At 46.0% G+C, this 23628-nt stretch overlaps 1 protein-coding gene across 1 annotated transcript in view; it reads left to right on the top strand.

Moving 5' to 3' along the window:
• MAP1B (microtubule associated protein 1B) overlaps window positions 1–16130 on the top strand; it is a 94356-nt gene extending 78226 nt beyond the window's left edge. Inside the window, exons 5-7 of the mRNA XM_024578422.4 lie at window positions 694–7204; window positions 10065–10303; window positions 11561–16130. Coding sequence (XP_024434190.2) covers window positions 694–7204; window positions 10065–10303; window positions 11561–11716 — 6906 coding nt within the window. The 3' untranslated portion in view covers window positions 11717–16130. The remainder of the gene's footprint in view (window positions 1–693; window positions 7205–10064; window positions 10304–11560) is intronic.
• The last annotated feature ends 7498 nt before the right edge of the window (window positions 16131–23628 follow it).

Raw genomic sequence — 23628 nt, 5'->3', positions numbered from 1 at the left:
AAAAATCTTATTTTTAAATTGAAGTTTACATTCAGTATTATTTTGTATTAGTTTCAGGTATATAGCAGAGTACCTAGACACTCATATACTTTACAAAGTGCTCCCGCAATATTTCCAGTACCCACTGACAACATACATAGTTATTGAAGTTTGGTTGACTCTACTTGTTATGCTGTACTTTATTTACATCCCTCTGACTATTTTGCAGCTGCCCTTTTGTGCTAAATTCCTTCAATGTATCAACCAGGCCTTTTTGCCAGGCCCAGTGGAATAACAGAAAACATTTTATATCAGTGGTAAAATGACTCATATAACCTTCCCCGTGACAGTTTAATATTTTTTAAAGGACATTTTTTTTGCATGGTAGGTACCTGGGGTACTATTCAAAGTATTTCATTAGCACTGTGGCACAGGCACTGATCCTCCAAATGGTCGCTGGCTTAGACCAGAGTTCTGCAGTTCTGCTGGACAAGAACAGAGGATGGAGAGATGCTGGGGAGATGGCTAAGGCATAAGGGAGTAGTGTGTGGGGTGTGGGGCGGTCAGGACAGAGGCTGTGCACCTACCAGCATCTCTGAAGCCCTTTGTGCATCCAGTGGTCCCTTGATACCTAGTAATAGATGGAGGTGATGCATCAGTGATTACATTCACTTAAACCTTTTCTTTCTTTGTTATTTTTTTTTTTTATCCCAGATTGGGGAGTTGCTGAGTACCACCCATCCTGCCAACAAGGCTAGTTTAACCCTCTTCTGCCCCGAAGAAGGGGACTGGAAGAACTCCAATCTTGACAGACACAACCTCCAAGACTTCATCAATATTAAACTCAACTCAGCTTCTATATTGCCAGAAATGGAAGGACTTTCCGAGTTTACCGAGTATCTCTCTGAGTCCGTGGAAGTCCCCTCTCCCTTTGACATCCTGGAACCTCCCACATCGGGGGGATTTCTAAAGCTCTCCAAGCCTTGTTGCTACATTTTTCCAGGAGGGAGGGGTGATTCTGCCTTGTTTGCGGTGAACGGATTCAATATGCTTATCAATGGAGGGTCAGAAAGAAAATCCTGCTTCTGGAAGCTCATCCGACACCTGGACCGAGTGGACTCCATCCTGCTCACCCACATCGGGGATGACAACCTGCCTGGAATAAACAGCATGCTGCAGCGGAAAATCGCAGAGCTTGAGGAGGAACAGTCCCAGGGCTCCACCACCAACAGCGACTGGATGAAAAACCTCATCTCCCCTGACTTAGGAGTTGTGTTTCTCAATGTCCCAGAAAATCTGAAAAACCCAGAGCCAAACATCAAGATGAAGAGAAGCATAGAAGAGGCTTGCTTCACCCTCCAGTACCTAAACAAATTGTCCATGAAACCAGAACCTCTATTCAGAAGTGTAGGCAATACCATCGATCCTGTCATTCTTTTCCAGAAAATGGGAGTTGGTAAACTTGAGATGTATGTGCTTAACCCAGTCAAGAGCAGCAAGGAAATGCAGTACTTTATGCAGCAGTGGACTGGCACCAACAAAGACAAGGCTGACCTAATCCTGCCTAATGGTCAAGAAATAGATATTCCGATTTCCTACCTAACCTCCGTCTCATCTTTGATCGTGTGGCATCCAGCAAACCCTGCAGAGAAAATCATCCGAGTCCTGTTTCCTGGAAACAGCACCCAGTACAATATTCTGGAAGGACTAGAGAAGCTCAAACACTTAGACTTCCTGAAACAGCCACTGGCCACCCAGAAGGATCTAACTGGCCAGGGGGCCACTCCTGCTGTGAAACAAGTAAAACTGAAACAGAGGGCTGATAGCCGAGAGAGTCTGAAGCCAGCCACGAAGCCACTTGCCAGCAAATCTGTACGAAAGGAGTCTAAAGAAGAAACCCCTGAGGTCACAAAAGCCAACCACGTAGAAAAGCCACCCAAGGTTGAAAGCAAAGAAAAAGTAACAGTGAAAAAAGACAAGCCAGTAAAAACAGAGAGCAAACCTCCAGTGATGGAAAAGGAGATGCCCAGCAAAGAAGAACAGCCTCCAGTAAAAGCTGAGGCAGCTGAAAAGCAAGCCACAGATGTCAAACCCAAAGTCACCAAGGAGAAGATGGTGAAGAAGGAGACAAAAGCAAAGTCTGAAGAGAAGAAAGAGGAGAAGGAAAAGCCAAAGAAAGAAGTGGCAAAAAAGGAGGACAAGACACCAGTCAAGAAGGAGGAAAAAGCAAAAAAGGAAGAGGTAAAAAAGGAAGTCAAAAAAGAAATCAAGAAAGAAGAGAAAAGAGAATCCAAGAAGGAGGTTAAGAAAGAAACACCACTGAAGGAAGCCAAGAAGGAAGTTAAGAAGGAAGACAAGAAGGAAATGAAAAAGGAAGAAAAAGAACCCAAAAAAGAAATTAAGAAACTTCCTAAAGACACAAAGAAATCATCTACTCCTCTATCTGAAGCAAAAAAACCTGCTGCATTAAAACCAAAAGTACCCAAGAAGGAAGAGTCTGTCAAGAAAGATTCTGCTGCTGCTGGAAAGCCAAAGGAGAAGGGGAAAATTAAAGTCATAAAGAAGGAAGGCAAGGCAACTGAGGCTGCAGCGGCAGCCATCGGCACTGTGGCCACCGCAGCAGCCACAGCGGCAGCAGCCGGAATAGCAACCACTGGCCCTGCCAAAGACCTGGAAGCTGAGAGGTCCCTTATGTCATCCCCTGAGGATCTAACCAAGGACTTTGAAGAGCTAAAGGCTGAAGAGGTTAATGTAGAAAAAGACATCAAGCCTCAGCTGGAGCTGATTGAAGATGAAGAGAAACTGAAGGCATCTGAGCCAGTCGAAGCCTATGTCATCCAGAAAGAGACAGAAGTCATCAAAGGCCCCGCCGAGTCCCCGGATGAGGGCATCACCACCACTGAAGGGGAGGGTGAATGTGAGCAAACACCCGAGGAGCTGGAGCCAGCTGAGAAGCAGGGGGTGGATGACATTGAAAAGTTTGAGGATGAAGGAGCAGGTTTTGAAGAATCTTCAGAGACTGGAGACTACGAAGAGAAGGCAGAAACTGAGGAGGCTGAGGAGCCAGAAGAGGATGGTGAAGAAAATGTGTGTGTGAGCACCTCCAAGCACAGCCTCGCAGAGGACGAAGAAAGTGCCAAGGCCGAAGCCGACGTGCACATCAAGGAGAAGAGGGAGTCTGTGGCCAGTGGCGATGACCGAGCAGAAGAAGACATGGATGAGGCAGTGGAGAGAGGAGAAGCTGAACAGTCTGAGGAGGAGGGTGATGAGGAGGACAAAGCAGAGGATGCCAGAGAGGAAGAATATGAGCCCGAAAAAGCTGAAGCTGAAGATTATGTGATGGCAGTGGTGGACAAGGCTGCAGAGGCCATCGGTGTCGAGGATCAGTACGGATTCCTCACCACTTCACCCAAGCAACTGGGAGCCCAGTCTCCTGCCCGGGAACCTGCATCTTCAATTCATGATGAGACTTTACCTGGAGGCTCGGAAAGTGAGGCCACTGCTTCTGATGAGGAGAATCGAGAAGACCAGCCTGAAGAATTCACTGCCACCTCTGGCTACACTCAGTCTACCATTGAGATATCCAGTGAGCCCACCCCAATGGATGAGATGTCTACTCCTCGAGACGTGATGAGTGATGAGACCAACAATGAAGAGACAGAATCCCCATCTCAAGAATTTGTAAACATCACCAAATATGAGTCTACACTGTATTCTCAGGAATACGCCAAACCTGCCATCGCATCACTGAATGGGTTGTCTGAAGGGTCCAAAACAGATGCCACTGATGGGAAAGATTACAATGCTTCAGCCTCCACCATCTCACCCCCTTCATCCATGGAGGAAGACAAATTTAGCAAATCTGTGTTACGTGATGCTTACTGCACGGAAGAAAAAGACAGGAAAGCCAGTGCTACACTGGAGATCAAAGACGCCGTTGCAGCGGTTTCAGATGAAAAACTTAGTCCATCCAAGAGCCCATCCCTGAGTCCATCTCCACCATCACCCATAGAAAAGACCCCCCTGGGTGAACGCAGTGTGAACTTTTCCCTGACACCCAATGAGATTAAAGTCTCAGCAAAGGCAGAAGCAGTCCCAGTGTCTCCTGAGGTGACCCAGGAAATAGTCGAGGAACATTGCGCAAGTCCTGAGGATAAGACCCTGGAAGTTGTGTCCCCATCTCAGTCTGTGACTGGCAGTGCTGGTCATACACCTTACTACCAATCTCCCACCGACGAGAAGTCCAGTCACCTCCCCACAGAAGTCACCGAAAAATCATCAGCAGTTCCAGCGAGCTTCGAATTCAGTGAAGCCAAAGACGAGAATGAAAGGGCCTCCATAAGCCCCATGGATGAACCTGTTCCTGACTCGGAGTCTCCTATTGAAAAGGTTTTGTCTCCTTTACGGAGCCCTCCCCTAATTGGATCCGAGTCTGCATATGAAAGTTTTCTAAGTGCGGATGACAAGGCTCCAGGTAGATGTACCGAAAGCCCCTTTGAAGGAAAGAATGGAAAACAAGGCTCTCCAGACCAAATAAGCCCAGTTTCTGACATGACTTCCACTGGTCTTTTCCAAGACAAACAGGAAAGGAAAAGCACAGACTTTATACCAATAAAGGAAGAATTTGGTCAGCAAAAGAAAACTGACGATGTTGAAGCCATGAGTTCTCAACCAGGACTTGCTTTAGATGAAAGGAAGTTGGGAGGAGATGTTTCTCCTACACAAATAGATGTCAGTCAGTTTGGATCTTTTAAAGAAGACACGAAGATGTCCATCTCTGAAGGCACTGTTTCAGACAAGTCAGCTACTCCCGTTGATGAAGGTGTAGCAGAGGACACATATTCTCATATGGAGGGTGTGGCCTCAGTCTCCACAGCTTCCGTGGCTACGAGCTCATTTCCAGAGCCAACAACAGATGATGTGTCTCCTTCTCTGCATGCTGAGGTTGGCTCCCCGCATTCCACAGAAGTAGACGACTCCCTTTCCGTGTCTGTCGTGCAAACACCTACCACTTTTCAGGAAACAGAAATGTCTCCATCGAAAGAAGAGTGCCCAAGACCAATGTCAATTTCTCCACCAGACTTCTCCCCTAAAACAGCCAAATCCAGGACGCCAGTTCAAGATCATAGATCTGAACAGTCCTCCATGTCTATTGAATTTGGTCAAGAATCCCCGGAGCACTCCCTTGCTATGGACTTTAGTCGACAGTCTCCAGATCACCCTACGATGGGTGCAAGTGTGCTTCACATCACCGAAAACGGGCCAACTGAGGTGGACTACAGTCCTTCTGACATGCAGGACTCTAGTTTGTCACATAAGATTCCGCCGATGGAGGAGCCATCCTACACCCAAGATAACGATCTTTCCGAGCTCATCTCAGTATCTCAGGTCGAGGCCTCCCCATCCACCTCTTCTGCACATACCCCTTCTCAGATAGCTTCTCCTCTCCAAGAGGATACTCTATCCGATGTTGTTCCTCCCAGAGATATAGCCTTGTATGCCTCACTCACCTCTGAAAAAGTGCGAAGTCTGGAAGGAGAGAAACTGTCACCCAAATCTGATATCTCTCCACTCACCCCAAGAGAGACCTCTCCTTTATATTCACCCAGTTTTTCAGATTCTACCTCTGCAGTCAAAGAGAACATAGCCGCTTGCCACACTTCTGCTCCTCCACCAGCGGAAGCAGCATCCGCAGAGCCCTACGGCTTCCGTGCCTCTATGCTATTTGATACAATGCAACACCATCTAGCCTTGAATAGAGATTTGACTACGTCTAGTGTGGAGAAGGACAGTGGAGGGAAGACACCTGGTGACTTTAGCTATGCCTATCAGAAGCCCGAGAAAACAACTAGGTCCCCAGAAGAAGAAGGTTATGACTATGAGTCGTATGAGAAAACCACCCGGACCCCGGATGTTAGTGGCTATTACTATGAGAAGACAGAGAGAGCCACTAAATCCTCGTGTGACAGCGGCTACTCCTATGAGACCATTGAGAAAACCACCAAGACCCCTGAAGATGGTGGCTACGCTTATGAAATTACTGAAAAGACCACACGGACCCCCGAAGAGGGTGGGTACTCATATGAGATACGTGAGAAGACGATAAGAACCCCCGAAATGGGTGGTTACAGCTACGAAAAGACTGAGAGGTCTAGCAGACTGCTGGATGATATCAGCAATGGCTATGATGACTCTGAAGATGGTGGCCACGCTCTTGGAGACTCCAGCTACTCTTATGAGACCACGGAGAAAATTGCCAGTTTCCCCGAATCTGAAAGTTACACTTATGAGACTTCTACGAAAACGACACGAAGCCCCGATACTTCCACATACTGTTACGAGACTGCAGAAAAAATCACTAGAACCCCCCAGGGGTCTACCTATTCCTATGAGTCTTCAGACCAGTGCTACACTGCAGAAAAGAAGTCCCCCTCAGAGGCTCGCCAGGATGTCGACTTATGCCTTGTGTCCTCCTGTGAATACAAGCACCCCAAGACAGAGCTGTCACCCTCCTTCATCAATCCAAATCCTCTTGAGTGGTTTGCCAGTGAAGAGGCAACTGAAGAGTCTGAGAAGCCCCTCACCCAGTCAGGGGGAGCCCCACCCCCTCCCGGAGGTAAGCCACAGGGGCGACAATGTGATGAAACCCCTCCCACCTCAGTCAGTGAGTCAGCCCCATCACAGACTGACTCCGATGTTCCCCCAGAGACTGAAGAGTGCCCCTCCATCACAGCCGATGCGAACATCGACTCTGAAGATGAATCAGAAACCATCCCCACAGACAAAACTGTCACCTACAAGCACATGGACCCACCTCCAGCCCCCATGCAGGACCGCAGCCCTTCTCCACGCCACCCTGATGTGTCCATGATGGACCCGGAGGCCTTGGCCATTGAGCAGAACCTGGGCAAAGCTCTGAAGAAAGACCTGAAAGAGAAGACCAAAACCAAAAAGCCAGGTACGAAGACTAAATCATCTTCACCTGTCAAAAAGAGCGATGGGAAGTCCAAGCCCTCTGCAGCTTCACCAAAACCAGGGGGCTTGAAAGAATCCTCAGATAAGGTGTCCAGAGTGGCTTCTCCTAAGAAGAAGGAATCTGTGGAAAAAGCAACAAAACCCACCACCACCCCCGAGGTCAAAGCTGCACGCGGGGAAGAGAAAGACAAGGAGACCAAGAATGCCGCCAATGCCTCCACATCCAAATCAGTCAAGACTGCGACTGCAGGTAGGTGCCAGGGGTTGGCATCCACAACTGTTCACTTTTTCCTGGAGCCGCTGAATTTCCATTCGACTTCGTCCTGGGGAGCTGAGAGGGCGCACCTGGTGCTCTCCCTTCCTTTTGCTATTCTCTTCTGCCAAAAGGTTTCAGTCTCAGTTCAACGTTGTCTGCAGGCGCGGGGCTAGCTAGCAGCTCTGGTTCACCAGATGAGATTCCTGGGTTGGCTCTTTCTGCAACACAGCAACTGCAGCCTTGTTCTAAATCTTCAGAACCAAGGAGGTGTGTTTCAAGCTCCTTTGGAAGACTGTGTTGGCAGTGGCTTCAGCCATGCTGACCCCAGAATGAAGCTCAGGTGACACAGTCCCAGAGCTCCCAAAGCCCTAGGGAGAACCTGAGTTCCAAGCCAACCCTGGAATGACCACTGTAGGGCCCGGGATTTAGATTTCATTTTTTTAAATAAAATTATAACATTTTAAAATTAAAAATTATGACATTTTTAATTTTTAAGAAATTACCAGGCTCGAGCTACATCCCATTAAAGGCAATGTTCTGTTTTTTTTTTAATTGGCCTACAAATACCATAATTTGAGTTGTCCAGTGGGTGTTCTGAACGAATTGAGAGAAGGGCATTGAAGGCTCTTCTCACACCCCTGTTAACCCCCAGCCTCACTAACAGGGTCGGAATTCTATGTCAGATTGAAATTGCACCTGGCAGGAGCAATATCCCTGACTTCCGATTATTTCTGTTTTGGTCCCAATTCCCAGCCTTACCAGTCCTCAGCAGTACCTGGGTTTTTGATGGAACAGGTCGCTGACAGCCCAGATTTATTTTGTTGCTTCAAACCAATCACAGGAATTTGCGTGAATACATTTTACTTGCTTTATATAGATACTCCAAGATTTTAGACTACAGTTCATAAAATAATATGAATTGACCCAAATATATAAAGCAAAAAAATAACTTAAATAAGGGAAAATTTGATAGATAAACCTTAGGACTCTCAAATTCAGTGCATCTTAGGAAGTATTACAACTGCAAAGTTTTACTTGAAGCAACATGGAAGATCAATTCCAAGACTCACTTCTCATCAGATTTCCTTTTTTGACATGCATGTGGAAAAATTGGGTTCATGCTTACACTTAATGGAACTTGGGAAAAAAATGTGAAATTCATTCAAACAGATAATAACCAACTGGAATTTGCTACCCATCTTGCTAAACATACACACTGTAGCCCACATAACTGATTTTTTGAAACATCTGGCATTTGAAGAGATAATTTTAAGGCAAAGTAATTAATAAAGATGAATTAATTAGAATGTACTTGAAGATGCTTTTCCAATACATTTCTCAAAAGACAGAACTGTACTACTAATTGATTTTTAAAACAAAGCTGGGTTAACTTCTTGCAGTTTCCTCATTTTGTGCTTCTGTATGAGAGGTACTCAGCTGGTGTCGATTGAGGTGATTTAGTTTGCAAGGGAAAATTGCAGGCATTTTTAATGATTAAAACGATGTAACTCACAAACTTCTACTGTAAGCCAGAGTTCTTTGGGAGGCCTACATGTGGATATCTGAGGGCTTTCAGTTTGGATTCATTCAAATGGCTGGTTAACCTGTTTATAAAATGAGTCAGTTTATCTAAATATCAGTTTGGCTGATTCTCATCAATCCCCCAAACACCTAAAACTGGACAGGTGAGGGAGTTCACTGGTGGTTTTAACTCTGGGATGACAGTCTTTAAACATCCTATGGAGAAAGAAATAGGATTAAGTATACGGGATCCAGCTGGTATTTTGTCATGAATGACTTAGCAGTGGTCTCAAACCAGCTGCACATTTGAATTATCTGGGTTGCTTTTAAAAGATGATGGTGCCCAGGCCCCCACCCCAGCCCCATTAAGTCAGACACTCTGGGGCACGGGGCCTGGGCATCAGTATTAAGCATTAAGTTCTAATAAGTTTTAGGGATTCTCATTATGCAACCAACGTGAAGAACCACAGCCTTAGAATGCTAGTTCTATTAATGTTTCAAAAATTTAAACCTTCAACGAGAACAAGTCAGAAAGCCAGCTCACCAGACAAGGGGACAGGAAACTTCAGGGGTAACCTGAATCTTTGCTTTGCCCAGGCTTTTCTCGTTTAGACTAGGGATTTTGGCATCCAGGTGCCCCTCTCTCCATCTGATGTGTCCTGATTGGCTAGAGAAAGCGCAGTCTTTTGGAGCCTTCCTCTTACTCAAGTTTGGTATCCAGCCACGTCTAGCGAGAGGTGTTTCACCTTCAGACGACTGTGCTGAGGAGAAAAAGCAGCCTTTCATTGGTTTGTGAATGAGGTTGAGGTGCCGAAGGCCTTGGACATCATACGAAGTTAAAATCTGAACCAGCTACTAGGTCAAGTGTTAGGGTATGGTACTCAGCTGCGGGCAACAGTGCTGTCTAATGAGATCCTAACACGGAGTACTAAATCGCTTAACTGTGGTTTACCAAGTGTAGATGCTTCCTTTCGACTTTTAAAATCTGTATCTTAGATCACTTCAAATTAAGATGCACATCAGCAGCTCCCTAGGAGTATTATTATTATCTAGTTCCATCTTTTGGAAAGGCCTTGAAACTCTTCTTATTTCCTAATGGGTTGGTTGTCCACGGGGGGAAACCATTCCATTCTCATTTCTCCTGGTGAGACGACAAATGTTACATCTTCTCAATCGTCAGTGCAAAATACCCGCTACCAGAGAGAGGGAAGGGCCCCACCTCCCCTTTGCAAGTCCTGTGGACCTTCCTGTGGATGAGCAGGGAGGTGTACCGGAGCTGGGCGTCTCTTCTCATTCTTGTGACCCTGGCTTTCTCTTTGTTTATTTACCAAAGGACCAGGAACCACCAAGACGGCCAAACCCTCAGCTGTGCCTCCCGGCCCCCCTGTGTACTTGGACCTGTGCTATATTCCCAACCACAGCAATAGTAAGAATGTCGATGTTGAATTTTTCAAGAGAGTGAGGTCTTCCTACTACGTGGTGAGTGGGAATGACCCTGCCGCTGAGGAGCCCAGCCGGGCTGTCCTAGATGCCTTGTTGGAAGGGAAGGCCCAGTGGGGCAGCAACATGCAGGTAAGCGCTCCAGGACAATATCTGCACTGAGTGGGGGGGGGGGGGCTGTGCCCGCAGGCGGAGGGCAGGAGTCGTTTACAGAGGCATGGTTGTGCTTGTGCATCCACACGAGGTGCCCGCAGGCCTGTCACACATGAAAGACCCCGAGGACAAAGTGGATTTCACACACAGGAGATAGTCCAAAATGTTGTTCTGGGTACTACTAACAACCATGGCCTGGGAAGAAAGCCACTTTACCACCCTCGGGCAGCCCAAGATTACTTGCCCTTCCTGCTAACATATCGAGAGTAAGTGTGTACAAATGAAAGTGCTCATATTTCTGTGTGAGAGCTAAGGGATTGCCTTTACTGCTTTTGTTTCATGAATAGACTAAAGCTAGCAGTGTGGCCGTTTAGATAGTAACTGTCTGTGTGGAATTCTACAGGAGGGGCATTGCTGAAGATGGTCCCCAAGAGGATATTCCCAACTCAAACATGACACTTGTCATGACACATGACACTCAAACAAGTGGCCACCAGCCACTTGTTATTATTACTTAGGCTTTGAGCTTTGCTTATCCTTATAAGGTCTGCCTGTCTGCAGAGTCACCCAGTAAACTGTATTTGCATAACACTGAACAGAATGACTTGTTAATCATATGAAATCTCACGAGAAGCCCCAGGGGCCTCTTAATGAATACTGGATGGAATTTCTAGTATTCAAGCCAGTATGCCCCCCACCCATCCACCCCGCCCCTGTATCCCTAATCACATGCACAAATTGAAGCTGCAGGTCTTTGTGCCCAGGACGGAATGTGAGTTACACGCGTTAGAGAGCTGTGAGCTGCATTAATAACCAGAGCTCCTTGGATCAAATACGCAGTGTCCTGGGTGCGAAATGTACCAGGTGCGTTAAAGGAAATACAAGAAATTCCACCTTAACTGAGACACTTCTGTTAAAACTAAAGGGCCGAACTCATGGTGAAAACAGATGAACCAATTGACTAGTCATTAGTTGTTTCCGGTTTCAGTTTTCAAAAAGCTTGCCCCCCCCCCCCCCCCAGCAAAAAAAGCTTAGGGGTTTTTGTTGCAGCTTTATTATGGTTCCTAGAAATTATAAGTTGAAGAAAAGTCCTATGCATTTCTTGAGGAAAAGAGAAATTTTCCTTTCTTTACTTTCTTTCTAATTGTCTAATTAATACCTTATTGTTGTTCTATTTTTTCCCCCCCTCTGATTTCTGGCTCTGCCCTTAAACAGTTATTTTCCCTGTCCCTGCAGGTGACCCTGATCCCGACTCATGACTCGGAGGTGATGAGGGAATGGTACCAGGAGACCCACGAGAAACAGCAAGACCTCAACATCATGGTCTTAGCAAGCAGCAGCACTGTTGTGATGCAAGATGAATCCTTCCCTGCATGCAAGATTGAACTGTAAAGACCAAGGCCAGCCACGCCGCAGGCTTCGGACTTTGTTTCCAGAAATTCTTCAATTTGAAACTACCTTTTCTAAAAAGTCAATTAGTCTAAATAAGTCGCTGAACTGTCACCTGCCAAACGCTATACTCTGTCATGGTGGTGCAAGTCACTAACATTTCTCAATTTTTGCTGATTGCTAAGGGAAGTAACAGCATTCCCACAATAGGGTTCAAATTACTGCAAAATGACCTACCCCAGTTCATCTCTGCTGATCATTTGGAAAACAAGCACTAGCAAACCCAACTGACTTCTGCTAGGTAGAGGCATTTGTCTTATAGAGCGAGAGAGAGAGAAAGCAAGAGAGAGAGAGAGACAGAGAGAGTGCGCGCACAAAGAGGGAGAACACAGGAGAGAGAGAGAAAGAGAGAATGAAAAAGAAGAAGAATGCAAAAGAAGGAGATGTAATGGTAGAGAGCGCTGGTGAGATACCCAGAGAGAAAAGGAGAGAACAGGGTGGGGTAATGAAGAGAAAATTTCTCAGCCAGTCTGTATTCTGTAGTCCACATAGGCAAAGTTTTCAACTGGTGTCAGTCTGAGTCATCAAAAAGGGTCTTCATTTTCTAAAACAAATTGGCTGGAAGAACACAAAAGGAACAAAACTTGTTGGGAGGGCATGTGAGATTTTCACGCCTTAATTAAGCGCCTTCAGTGTGAAGGCCGCACACTGACATATACCGTAGTGAGTGTAGGCCGGACACGCAAGTGGTTTGAACCCCATTCGGAACTCTCAGACTCTTCAAACACGAGTAGGTTGATCTAAGGCACGCTCCCAGCACCTGTGCACCCAGTTAGCCCACTCTGAGTCAATTAACCTGCATGCGGAAACACCCAAGTCCACCCCAATCAACAAGCAAATACCAAAGCAGTTGGGAGTACATACGGTAGACAATTTGCCTTAGAAAGTGACTTGAATGTACAAAGATTCTTGATGCACTTATTATTTTTAAATGTGAGACGGCAAGTTTATAAAACATCCATGTAGGATTATAGCTACTCCAGTTACAGGAGCACATGTGTGCGCGTGTGGTGTGCTAGAAGCCGATCTGAACGGCACAATGGTTTGCTGCTGGGTCATGCCCGTGGAGTGCCACATCGGTGCCCCTCTGGTCCCTCAGCCAAACAAGTTGAGCCTTTCATAGCTTCTTCACTACTGCAAGTTCAGGATTGAAATGGCTTCTATGATCAGAACTGGGAAAACGGTGAATCATATGGTGGGAGAGGTTCTCAGCAAGTGTACAGTATTTACCCTCCTTTGTCTTACATTGGCTTTTTTTAAATTTTCCATTAATTTCCGTATAATTATGGGAACAAGTGTACAGAAGAATTTTTTTTTAGATTTGTCAGAACTTTTCCTAGATGAATTTTTAACAAATGTTTTCATTTGCAGGAAAATGCAAAGAAAATTTTCAAGTGACAGTTTTTTTTTTTTTAAGTGTTTCGTAAGACAAAAAAGTGAATAATGTTTTTTGAAGTTCTGGTGAGATTGAAGTCTGATAATGCAGTAATAATATTTATTAAAACCCATAACTACCAGGAATAGTGACTGATACCTCCCACCCCTTGATTCCTGTAACATAACAATCTGAGTATGTGCTATTTGAGAGGGAGGGAGAATGGCGTGGTAGGCTACTTTTCCAGGCCTGTACATTACCCAGTGATATCCTACATTCTTCTTTCAAGATCTTCAACCATGAGGTAAAAGGGCCAAGACAAGTTCAAAGAACCCTAGCGAAAATTTGCTTTGGGATTTCTTTCCCGGAAAAAAATAAAAGAAATAATACATTGAAAGCAAATGAATTCCCAGCTCCTACCGTTCATCACGTAGAGTTCAGACCCCATTTCCATCATTGTCGTCATTGCACTATGAATCTGGGAAGCCAGATCATGATTCAAAATCTCGGTCAAGTTTCAAGCTACAGATCAATGCACCCGGTGTTCAGATGTGGCAAACTTCTCAGCGACAACTGTGCTGTGCTGTCACGTTGCGTTTCCTGCAGACTCTAAGATCTACGGAGTAGTGAACAGTGACCTCATTTTATTTTCTGTGTTAGCTATTTATTTCAAAATTAACATTTTAGTTTATTTTTGTCTGATAAAGTGTATGTTTTGCACTGCTAACTACTATGAGGGTTTAACCAATGCTTCTTCGGGGTCCCTGCACTGCGGACCTATGCAGTCTACTTAATGCTGTGAATTACATTTTCAAATGTTTAATTTTTTAAAAAAATTAATATTCTATTTTTTGTAGGTTCTCTAGAAATTCAGCTTTTATTTATTACTCCATTTTTTTCAAGTCCTTAAGAACAACACTTTGATTAAGGGTACAAAAAATTATCACATGATGGAAAACTCAGTGTGACAACATTGAATTTCTTTGAGTATAAACTTGTCTGCTTCAAACTTATTTAATTAGACAACCTAAGATACCCAAGATAATTATCTAATGATTGGTTGTTGAGTTAGCCTACATAATGCATGGGAAGAGAAACATTTCCAGTCTTCTTGCCAAATCCAGACCTCTGGTTGATTTTTCTTTGATAGAAGATGAAATTATTCTCCAATTTCTCAAATTCAATTTATTTAACATGTATATTCTTTTCCTTTGAAAAACTGCAAACATTTTAGAAGAATTATAGCCAGTCTTCAATTATAATGATTCTATCCCACTACTTTCTTTCTTCCTTCTTTTCTTTCCTCCCTCCCTCCCTCCCTCCTTTCCTTCCTTCTTTCCTGCCTTCCTTCCTTCCTTCCTTCCTTCTTTCCTTCCTTCCTTCCCTCCTCCCTCCCTCCCTCCCTCCCTCCCTCCCTCCCTCCCTCCCTTCTATCTTTTTCTTTTGGATTTAGTGGGGAAAATATACAAAAGCTGTTACTGGTCAGCTGGCTCTTTTTCCTATGAAATATATCAGTACTTTTCCCCATCCATTGTTCTCAGTGATGACCACAGAGCCTGAGGTTACCAGGAAAACCAATATTTGCTCCTGTCCTTCCAGAAACCTTTTCTACCTGGGTGACTAACCTAATTTTGCTAGTTCCATAAACACACAATTAGTTTAGTAACAGCCATCACGATGTACCGTGTGCATTCATGGTGAGAGCTAAAGATTAGCACAGACTTCTCGGAGCCGTATACATACCGGTTACTTAATCCAATTGCGTAGATTGAATATTTGAGTGGAAAGAATTTACACTCTGTTTAAGTGATAGGATTCCATCAAGATAGCATTCACAATCATGACCTTTTTGGTAGTATTCTTAAGCAAAATTCTACAGAGACTAAATGTTAGAGATTATCCTCCATTTTCAATTTGAACTAATTCTCTCCCCTTTCTCAAACCCGACCCTTGTGCATGCTTTCTCAGTCTTGTGGTGGGACTGGGTACAATGACTAACTAACCCCCCTCCCCCAAATGCCATTTCCATGGAGTTAAAAAAAATTTTTTTTCTTAACCTTACATATCATAGTGAATGGTTTCCCCAGTGTATATGAATGTTTTAAGTGTCTCCAATAGCTTATGCAGTTTAGGAGCTTTTCAGTACTCATTTAATAAGATTAAATCATTTGCTAATTGGAAATTTTGCCACCTTCCATTTTTCCTGTATGACCAAATTTCAGCTCTCAGGAGCTGTTCTGTGATTCTGAAATTGCCTCTCTTAGTCACAGGAGATTCTTGCTCAGTGATGATATTATATTGTGAGTTAGATTAATAACCTTTTTTTTTTGTGCTCGGATTTAGAAGAAAAGATCTTGTTTCCATTTGAAAGGAACTGTAAGCTTTTCTCTTCTAGCCAACTGAACAACACACCAAAAGCAGCCCAGGGATGAGCATTTCTTTGAAAGCAATTAGGTTATTCACCTGGTATTAAAAACGATTTACTGTTTTAAAATTCTGTGACTTTCTTAAGTTCATTCAAAAGGCAACATCAATAACTGAAAAGGGAAAAAAAACAGCTTCTCTGCACTCGTTTGGAGCTCCCCAAGGAGGAACCATCGAGATGAGACATCAAGACCAGGTTGCCCTTTCGAGAACACCCTGCAGCAGGTCCGAGTGCACGTACCACGCGGAGTGCAGCCCTTCTCTTTCCGGCCCTGGAAAGAAGTGGCCTTGAGCCCAGCGGAGAGGCACCTCCCACTCCTCTCTCTTGTTCTGAATGGTGTTTGTGTCAGTCTGCAGCTGTGTATGGTATTATGTCTTATAATCCTGCATCACTTCTATCCTATCCAGTCATATCTAATGTAGAAAATTAGTTTCCAGTGAAAGTAATATGTAGTGCTTTTATGATATTTGTGTGCAATATCCCCTCTTCCATTGAGGATATTTGATGTAAAAGAAAAAAACTCAGTTCCACAATAAAATACAAAAGTGGCAAAAGTTCATGTATGTGCTGTCTTATGTTTTGTGTTACTGAGTTGGGCTCATCAGGAGTTGGGATTTGCCACCCATGGGGTGGGGGGGGGAGTAGCAAATCTTGGAGAGGGTCCTGATACTATTTCTCTAACTGCTACCTCGTTATCTTGTATAACCAAGCCCTAGAGGATGTTGGGGCCTTAGGGACAGAAACTGGGAAGTGAGGGAAAAAGATAGTTAACGTGACCTAAAAAGAAAAATAATATGTACCAGTGTGGTTGGAGGGGCGGTATTGAAAGGGTTTCCTACATGAACCACAATATGAACCCCAAACCAGGTGTTCCTCCGAGCTCTGCCACACCAGGGTACATGGCCTCTGTCACATCATCACCATCTAGAGCTTCCTTTCTCACCTGTAAAATGAGAGGATTTGACTACATAGATGGTCACACTGGATGTCCCTCCCGAGGCTGACTCTGGGGCTCTACAAGGCCATCATACTCAGCGGTTGCACCCAATATCTTCTTTCTCGGGGTCTCTTGCTCAGTGACAGAACAAGCCGTATATAACGTAGTGTGCTGTGGATTTGACTAACACCCAACAACTAAGAAAGCTGTTTCAGAAAAGTGATTACAAATAAGAAAGTATCTGAAAAAAGGAGGAATTCCTCTTAGTCTCAGATGATTGTACCTTTATCTATACCCAGCAATGGGCAATACTGTGAGGACTTAAAGGTGAACGAAACACAATACTGTCCTAGGTGGGGTGACAAGGGCTCCCAAAATTCAAGGGTAAGCTTCGGTGACTGTAGAAAAAGCTCCAGAAGTGATGTCTAAGCTGAGACCTGGCATGTGTGTGTGGTGCACAGAAAGCAAATCCTAGGCAGAGGGAACAGCTCACACCCAAGTTCAGCGGAGAGCAGGATCAGCGTGCCGGGGGCCCAGAGAGCTCAGAACGGGAGGGCGTAGAGCGGGAGGCCTGGCGTCTTGATTCCCTCCAGGTGGCTGCAGAAGACGTCCCCATGGAGTGCTCGGCAGAGACCCCCAGGATGTGGCCTGGCAGTCTTCAGAGGTAGTCTTTTGGCCTCAAAAGGCCAGTGCAGCCTGTCCTGAGTCAATGACATTCCTTTGTCACACATACTCCTTTTGATCTTACACTGTGCTCCCAAACCATGGGGTGTTGTTGGCCTATCCCATTAGAAGTCACTATTTGCCAGAAATTGAAGTATTTTTCAGTTTCTGATTCCTCCAGAAATTGAAGTATTAAGCAAACATGTGAAAACGCAGGGTGGGAAATCATCACCAAAAGATTTTAATTACATCTACCAGACCCACCTTAAATAAGTATGTTGTTTTCTATTCCACTCTAAGACTGTTCAGTTTCAAGAAGGCTTCCCGGCCTAAACCTAGGGTGACCGACCATCCAGGTTTGCCCGGGACTACCCCGGGTTTAGCTCTGAATGTCCCGGGTCCCGGGAGGCCCCTCTCCCAGGGAAGCCCTGACAGTTGGCCGCCCTACCTGAACCCCTTCCTGTGTTTATACCCCAGTTCCCCCAGACTTAGGCGCATCCCCGATGGGGAAGGTAGTCTTCTCCAGCTGGTATTTTTCTGCACATTGGAGGTAACTCTTTTCCACTTTTTTTCCCTGTCTTCCAGGCAAATCAACAAAGGTCTATTAAGGTACTGTGCCTACATTTTTCTGTCATTGTAATTGTATTGCTCGTCTAAACACTTCCCTGTGTCCCTGCGATGATCGTTGATACATTCTTGACTCATGAATTGGTCTCCTGCATAACCCCAGATCTCCATTTTCTCTTTGATGTTATATTTGTACATCTTGAAAAGTCACTGGAACCAAACGTGCTGACGACTGTTGGTCATGACCAGTTCCTTTAAGATGAGCAGGTTGGCCAGTTCTCTGGGGGTTCTCGGCAGTTGCACAGAGGCCATGTTTGTGGGGTGACCTGGCCATACGGTGTGTACAGTGGGCACATCTCTATTTCACGGCTCGGACCCTCCCCGCTCACACTGAAAATGCGTGTTATTTTAATGCCATCCCATGGATTTGAATGCTGTGTGGAAACTGATGACTTTTACAATTTGTCTCCAGTCTGTACCTCTTCCCTGATCTCTAAACTCATATATCCCGCTGTGCACTAAGAGCTGCATCTGTAGGGCTCTTTAAACCATCCCAAATCTAACATGACCCCAAACAAATCCCTGAGCTCCCCAAACTACTTCTCTCCCTAGGCTCTTCTGCCTCAGCAAATGACAAATACATCTTCAGTTGTTCCAGCCAAAAGTCTTGGCCCTTTAGCAAATCGGATGGCCCTGCCTTCAAAATACATGCAGTGTAACCCTTTCCCCTCACATTCACTGTTAACTGCCTTTGTGCTAGCCAGTCACTTCTCCGCTGGATTCCTGCAGCAGCCTCCCAACTGATCTTCACGTTTCCTTCTCTGTCCTCCCGTTTATTCTTCACAGAGCAGCTAGACTAACCCTCTAAACATGTTAGGTCACACCGTGCCACCCAGTGCTCCAAACCTCCAAATGGGTTCCCGCCTCGGAGCAAAAGCCACCACCCTGACGAGGGGCCAGGGGCCTTGTCCCATCTGTCCATTGTCTCTCTGACCTCATCTCCTGCAACTCCCCCCGATGGACACATTCCGCTCCGGCCAACTGGCCTCCATGCTGTTTCCCCAGACTCTCTGTGGGTGCTTCCACGTGGGGCCTAGGGGCTGTGGCTTTCCTCAGCCACGCTTTTCCGCAGGTGACTCCGTGATTCTCCACCTTCTCCCGTGGGTCTACGCTCAAAGGTCATCTCAGGAAGCCTTCCCTAAGCACCGTTTTCAGCTCCAACCTGCACCACTTCGCCAGCACTCTGCTTCCCATGTTTGTCTCCACACCACACGTCACCATATGACAAGTTCCATACTTATTACCTGTAAACGCCGTGAGGGGAGGGATTTTTGTCTATTTCCCTCCTCGCTGTATCTCAGTGACTGTTTTAACAGTTCCTGACAGGTAGTAGGTGTTCAGTAAATATTGGTTGAGTGAATGAATCAAGGTACTTAGTGTCAGGCTGACACAGTGGTTACAGGGTGGGTGGAGTTGTTGGAAAGTGGGTTTGGAATTAGACAAACTTGGGTTCAAATACTGTCCCTGCTACTTAGTGTGTGGCCCTGGGCAAGTCACATAAGTCTTAGTTTTCTACTCTGAAAAAGGAGTGTAATAAACCCTGTCCTGCCGGACTGTTGCAGGAATTAGGGAGGGTGTGTTAAATTAGGCAGGAATGGACAGTCACACAGAGTTGCTGTTAAATACAACTTTTGTAACCAGCCTGGGCATGTGATTGCTCGTGAGCCAGAGCCTGGGAAACACCGACACCCAGCGGGGCCCAGCATCCTGTCACTGGAGGAAATTTTAATGGGCCCTCTGAGGGTTAAATGTGGAACTCTGCATAGATAACGCAACATGGGAACCAGAGGAGCAAGCAAAACTCTCCCGTATCAGGATACAATGTCCTTTTGTAGAACCTTCGTAAATATTCCTTGCGTCCTTGACCTTGCTTTTAAAGCCCGTAACAGAATTTATTTTCAGATGCTTTTCTGTAAGAATAAACTGTTTTCTGAACATGTCCAGCTTGGATCTGGAATCCCTAACATTCACGCACAGTAAGCACACAGCCTAAGTGGCTGTTTTGTGTTAAACAAAGACCCTAGTGGTAACTGCCACAGCCCAGGGGCACTGCAGCCTCCTGTCTGGACTCCCTGTTCCATGAAGGTGGTAGCATCCTCAGGGCCACCGCAGTGTCAGCAAAAAGGCCAAATCAGTTGGGTGGGGTGGGGCTGTGGGGTGGGGAAGTAAAGGTTATTTTCAAGCCAAGAAGCTGTTATTTAGAATAAAAGGCCATTTTCCTGACATAACTATGTTGGAAAGAATTCCTCTTTCCCCATTTTGTAAAGCATGATTTTTTAAATTTATTGTCAGAGTTTGAAAAGTTCAGCTGAAGTAGAACTCTGAAAAGTTGGGCTCTAACCACTTATTGAAAATATAATCACACCACATATTTTGCTTTTAGGATTCGCTAAAGCCAAAGCCCTCTGAGCCCATGTAAAAAACTCCCATCCCTTCTGCAGCCACGCAGGCCCATCGGATCACCGGCTACAACAGCGTCGGTTCCACTGACTTGCTGGAGGTCACATCACAGCGACTTCATTTTGGCTCAAGACTCCTGATGCCAGTTACACACCCCCAGCCAGCAAAACCGTATAAATCACCACGTACAGACAGCAAAACCGTATAAATCACCATGTACCCTTTTCCATAATGGACTTTGCTCAGGAAGAATAATGGCCTATCCTGTGTCACCAGCTATTTTACACTCATGTTCAGTTAGATAAGAACCCAATGTTGTTTCTAGCTTGATAAATGTCCCTTGTAAACGAACCATTTGCACAAGCATTATCCTAGGGTCTCATCAACATCACCGCAACGATTCCTCTGGCTCCGCTGCTCATACACCCTAGGCCGGGGTTTCTAGCCCTGGCGCCGTTGACATTTGGGACCAGACAGTTCTTTGTTGTGGGCGCGGTCCTGTGCACTGAGATGCTCAGGAGCATCCTTGGCCTCTACTCACTGGATGTGATTTCATTCAAAGTGAAAACATGCCTTTAGTAAACTAATTTTTAGGGCCTTTGACTACTTGTAAAATCTATAGCAACTTTCCTACCCATGTACCTTCTATCCACAGCCAGCTACAAGGCATGAAAACAAAACGCAAAGTTTGGTGCCAAGCTAGCGCAGCTCGATGGGGAGGAGAGTAGTGTGTGCATCTCATTGTTGTTTCTTCTTCTTCCACAGCTCTGCCTTTTTTCCATTTCCCCCCAAGGTAGGTGTGGGTCGTGAGCCAAAACAGGTTCAGTCTGAATTGTTCATTTTGATTCAATGTAAAATAGTATCTCTTCAGACTCTGAGGGGAGAAGGCTGCTTCCACCCCAGGACAGTGTGAGACAGACCTGTGTGACTAATTCACAAAGCGGTGATTTCCCTTCATTGGAGCTTTTTGCATCTCCGGGCTTGACGTGTTCTTCCTGCGCACACACACGACTTTATCTCCCTCTAATACTTTTTAGCCGTGCACTGGTAGTTGTGTAGATGCCTGCTTCCTCTCCCTCACTGCAACGTAAGTTATTTGAGAGTAGGATCTGTGTAAACTCCACAGCACTTACGATGGTGCCTTGCACACAGCGCACGCCAAACAAATGCTGCGAGCACACAGACGCGGTGCTAGAACAGACACAGGTGGGCGGCTGTAGTCACCACGCTTATGAGGGGTGGCCAGTGGCACCAAATGGAGCAGAGGGGAAAGGACCACTGCGGTTGATGTGCAGCGAAGTGAAAGCCATTTTTAGAGTCTAATGAATAAGCAGCGAGCCAGTACGTGAGGATATCTTTTTAAAGAAGTTTGGTGGCAAAGGAGAGTGACAGGTAGTAGCTTGATTGATGGCAGGATAAAGGCTGTTTCTATAAGAGAAGGTCTTGCAAAAGGGAAGGCTTGATGGTTCTGGAACAGGCAGACAGGCATGGGGTCAGGTCATAAATGAAGAAGCTAACCCAGCAAAGGAGGGAGGGGGTTCACCTCACTTGGAAGGAGGGATGAGGGAGAGACCCAGCAGGGACAGAGAACTGTTGAGCTAGAAAGGAGGGAGACTGTGGACATATCATACGGCTTAAGTTTTCTTGGTAAAGCAGGAGTCAGGAACACCCACTCAGAGTTCTGGGGGCAAAAGTCTGGGGCTTCCGCAGAGCAGAAAGGCGAATGAGGTGAAAATGATTCCGGGACAGAAACAAAAGGACTGTCGGGTTGAAAAGGGTAGCTGTGAATGTGTAGAGGAGTCTATTAGCCTGATGCTACGGCTTTGTATACAAAGCTTTGTCGTCAGCACACAGAAAGAAACGACTGCTGATGTATTGGGTCCCGGGGTTGCTGTAACAGAGCCCAAACCTGGGCGGCTTCAGAGAACAGAACAGTACTGGAGGCTAGAGGTCCAAAACCAAGGTGTCAGCAGGAGAGCACACCAGCCACGTGGTTCTCTTCTCCCCGAGTGTCTTCACCTTGTCTTCCCTCCCTGTGTGTCTGCCCAAACTTCCCTTTCCTGGGGACACCAGTGATGCTGGATGAGGGCCCACCCGAATAATCCCAATATAATTTGGTTACCTCTGTAAGGCCCCTATTTCCAACGAACAATTCTAAGGTACTGGGGGTTAGGGACTCAACGTATCTTTTTCGGGGGACACAATTCACCCCATAACAGGTGGGTCCAGGGATGGCAAGGGGGCCTTGGTAAAGAGAGTGAGAAGAAATTGAAGACACTGAGCTCATTGATGGGACAGTCGACCTTGGGGCCCAGTGTGGGAGGAGGGTGAGGAGGGTCTGAATCCTGGAGATCACGGGGGTGAGCAGCAGGGTACAGGCTACAGGCTGGCAGGGAGAAGCTGGCCGAGCAGTTGTGGGATGAGAAGAAGGGGAGACCGGGAGAATGGGACTGCAGGTCCTAAGCTCTTGGGTTGGTGATAGGAGGTCTGGCCACTGACTACTGGAGGTTCGCTAGAGGGAAGGTACTCTGTTCAGTTAGGGTCATCCCAGAGGCCAGGGTGCTGAAAGCAGCTTCCACCCACATGGAAGAAATACAGAAGGTGGTATTTAGGAAAAGGACAGAGGACAACTGTTCAGACCTCACCATCATCCAGGAATGTGGAAGTATGCTCTATAGCTCAGGAGGGAAGAGCCTGGGGAAAGGGTGGTAGATTGGAGAGGAAAGACTCCCAGACGGGACAGTTCCCGAGAGGGAGCGAGGCCCACGTGCGGGAGGAACCCGAGTGGGTGCAGCACCGCTCCTGCCGGGCAGCAGCACAGGGGGGAGATGGTCTCCTTCGGTGAGGCCTGGAGAAGTGAGATGGGGATGCGTTGGAGGGAAAATGAAGGCGACATTATGAGCTGAATATTAGCTAGATGCTTCATCCGTGATGGCTATTCCTGAGTCAAAGATGCTTCGTGATTTATCTTGTACCTTCCTCTTGCTACAATAAGGGAATGGCTGAAAAAGTGCTGCCCTTGATAAACTAAAATGCCAGAGCAGACTGGGTCACAACCCTCTCTCTAAGGCAGATTCAGCTTGGCTGGTACAGGGCCCGTTTTGGATTAACTGCAGGCAGGTGGAGGCAATACGCAGGGTGAGGGCCGGCGGCAGCCAGACCGCACACAGGGGACAGTTCCAGCTTCCTCACTTGGAACTGGGGTTCCCGGCACCCCCCGCATGGGGTTGCTGGACTGCTGGTGTGCACGGAGTCCTTGGTCAGTGTGGCTGGCTGTTGTTCTAAAAGCCACGGACTGAGGGAGAAGGAGGGGAAACATGTTGCTTAAAACCATGGTAACTATGATGATGAGATTCCCTGTGTCTCTCTCCCTTTGCTGAAAGATAAAGAACATGTTAAAAGGAAAAAAAAAAAAAGAATACATCAAA

Source organism: Desmodus rotundus, chromosome 1 (assembly GCF_022682495.2).
Source record: "Desmodus rotundus isolate HL8 chromosome 1, HLdesRot8A.1, whole genome shotgun sequence".
Classification (NCBI taxonomy): domain Eukaryota; kingdom Metazoa; phylum Chordata; class Mammalia; order Chiroptera; family Phyllostomidae; genus Desmodus; species Desmodus rotundus.
Note: the sequence above shows the minus strand (reverse complement) of the source record. Positions and strands in the feature narration are given on the sequence as shown.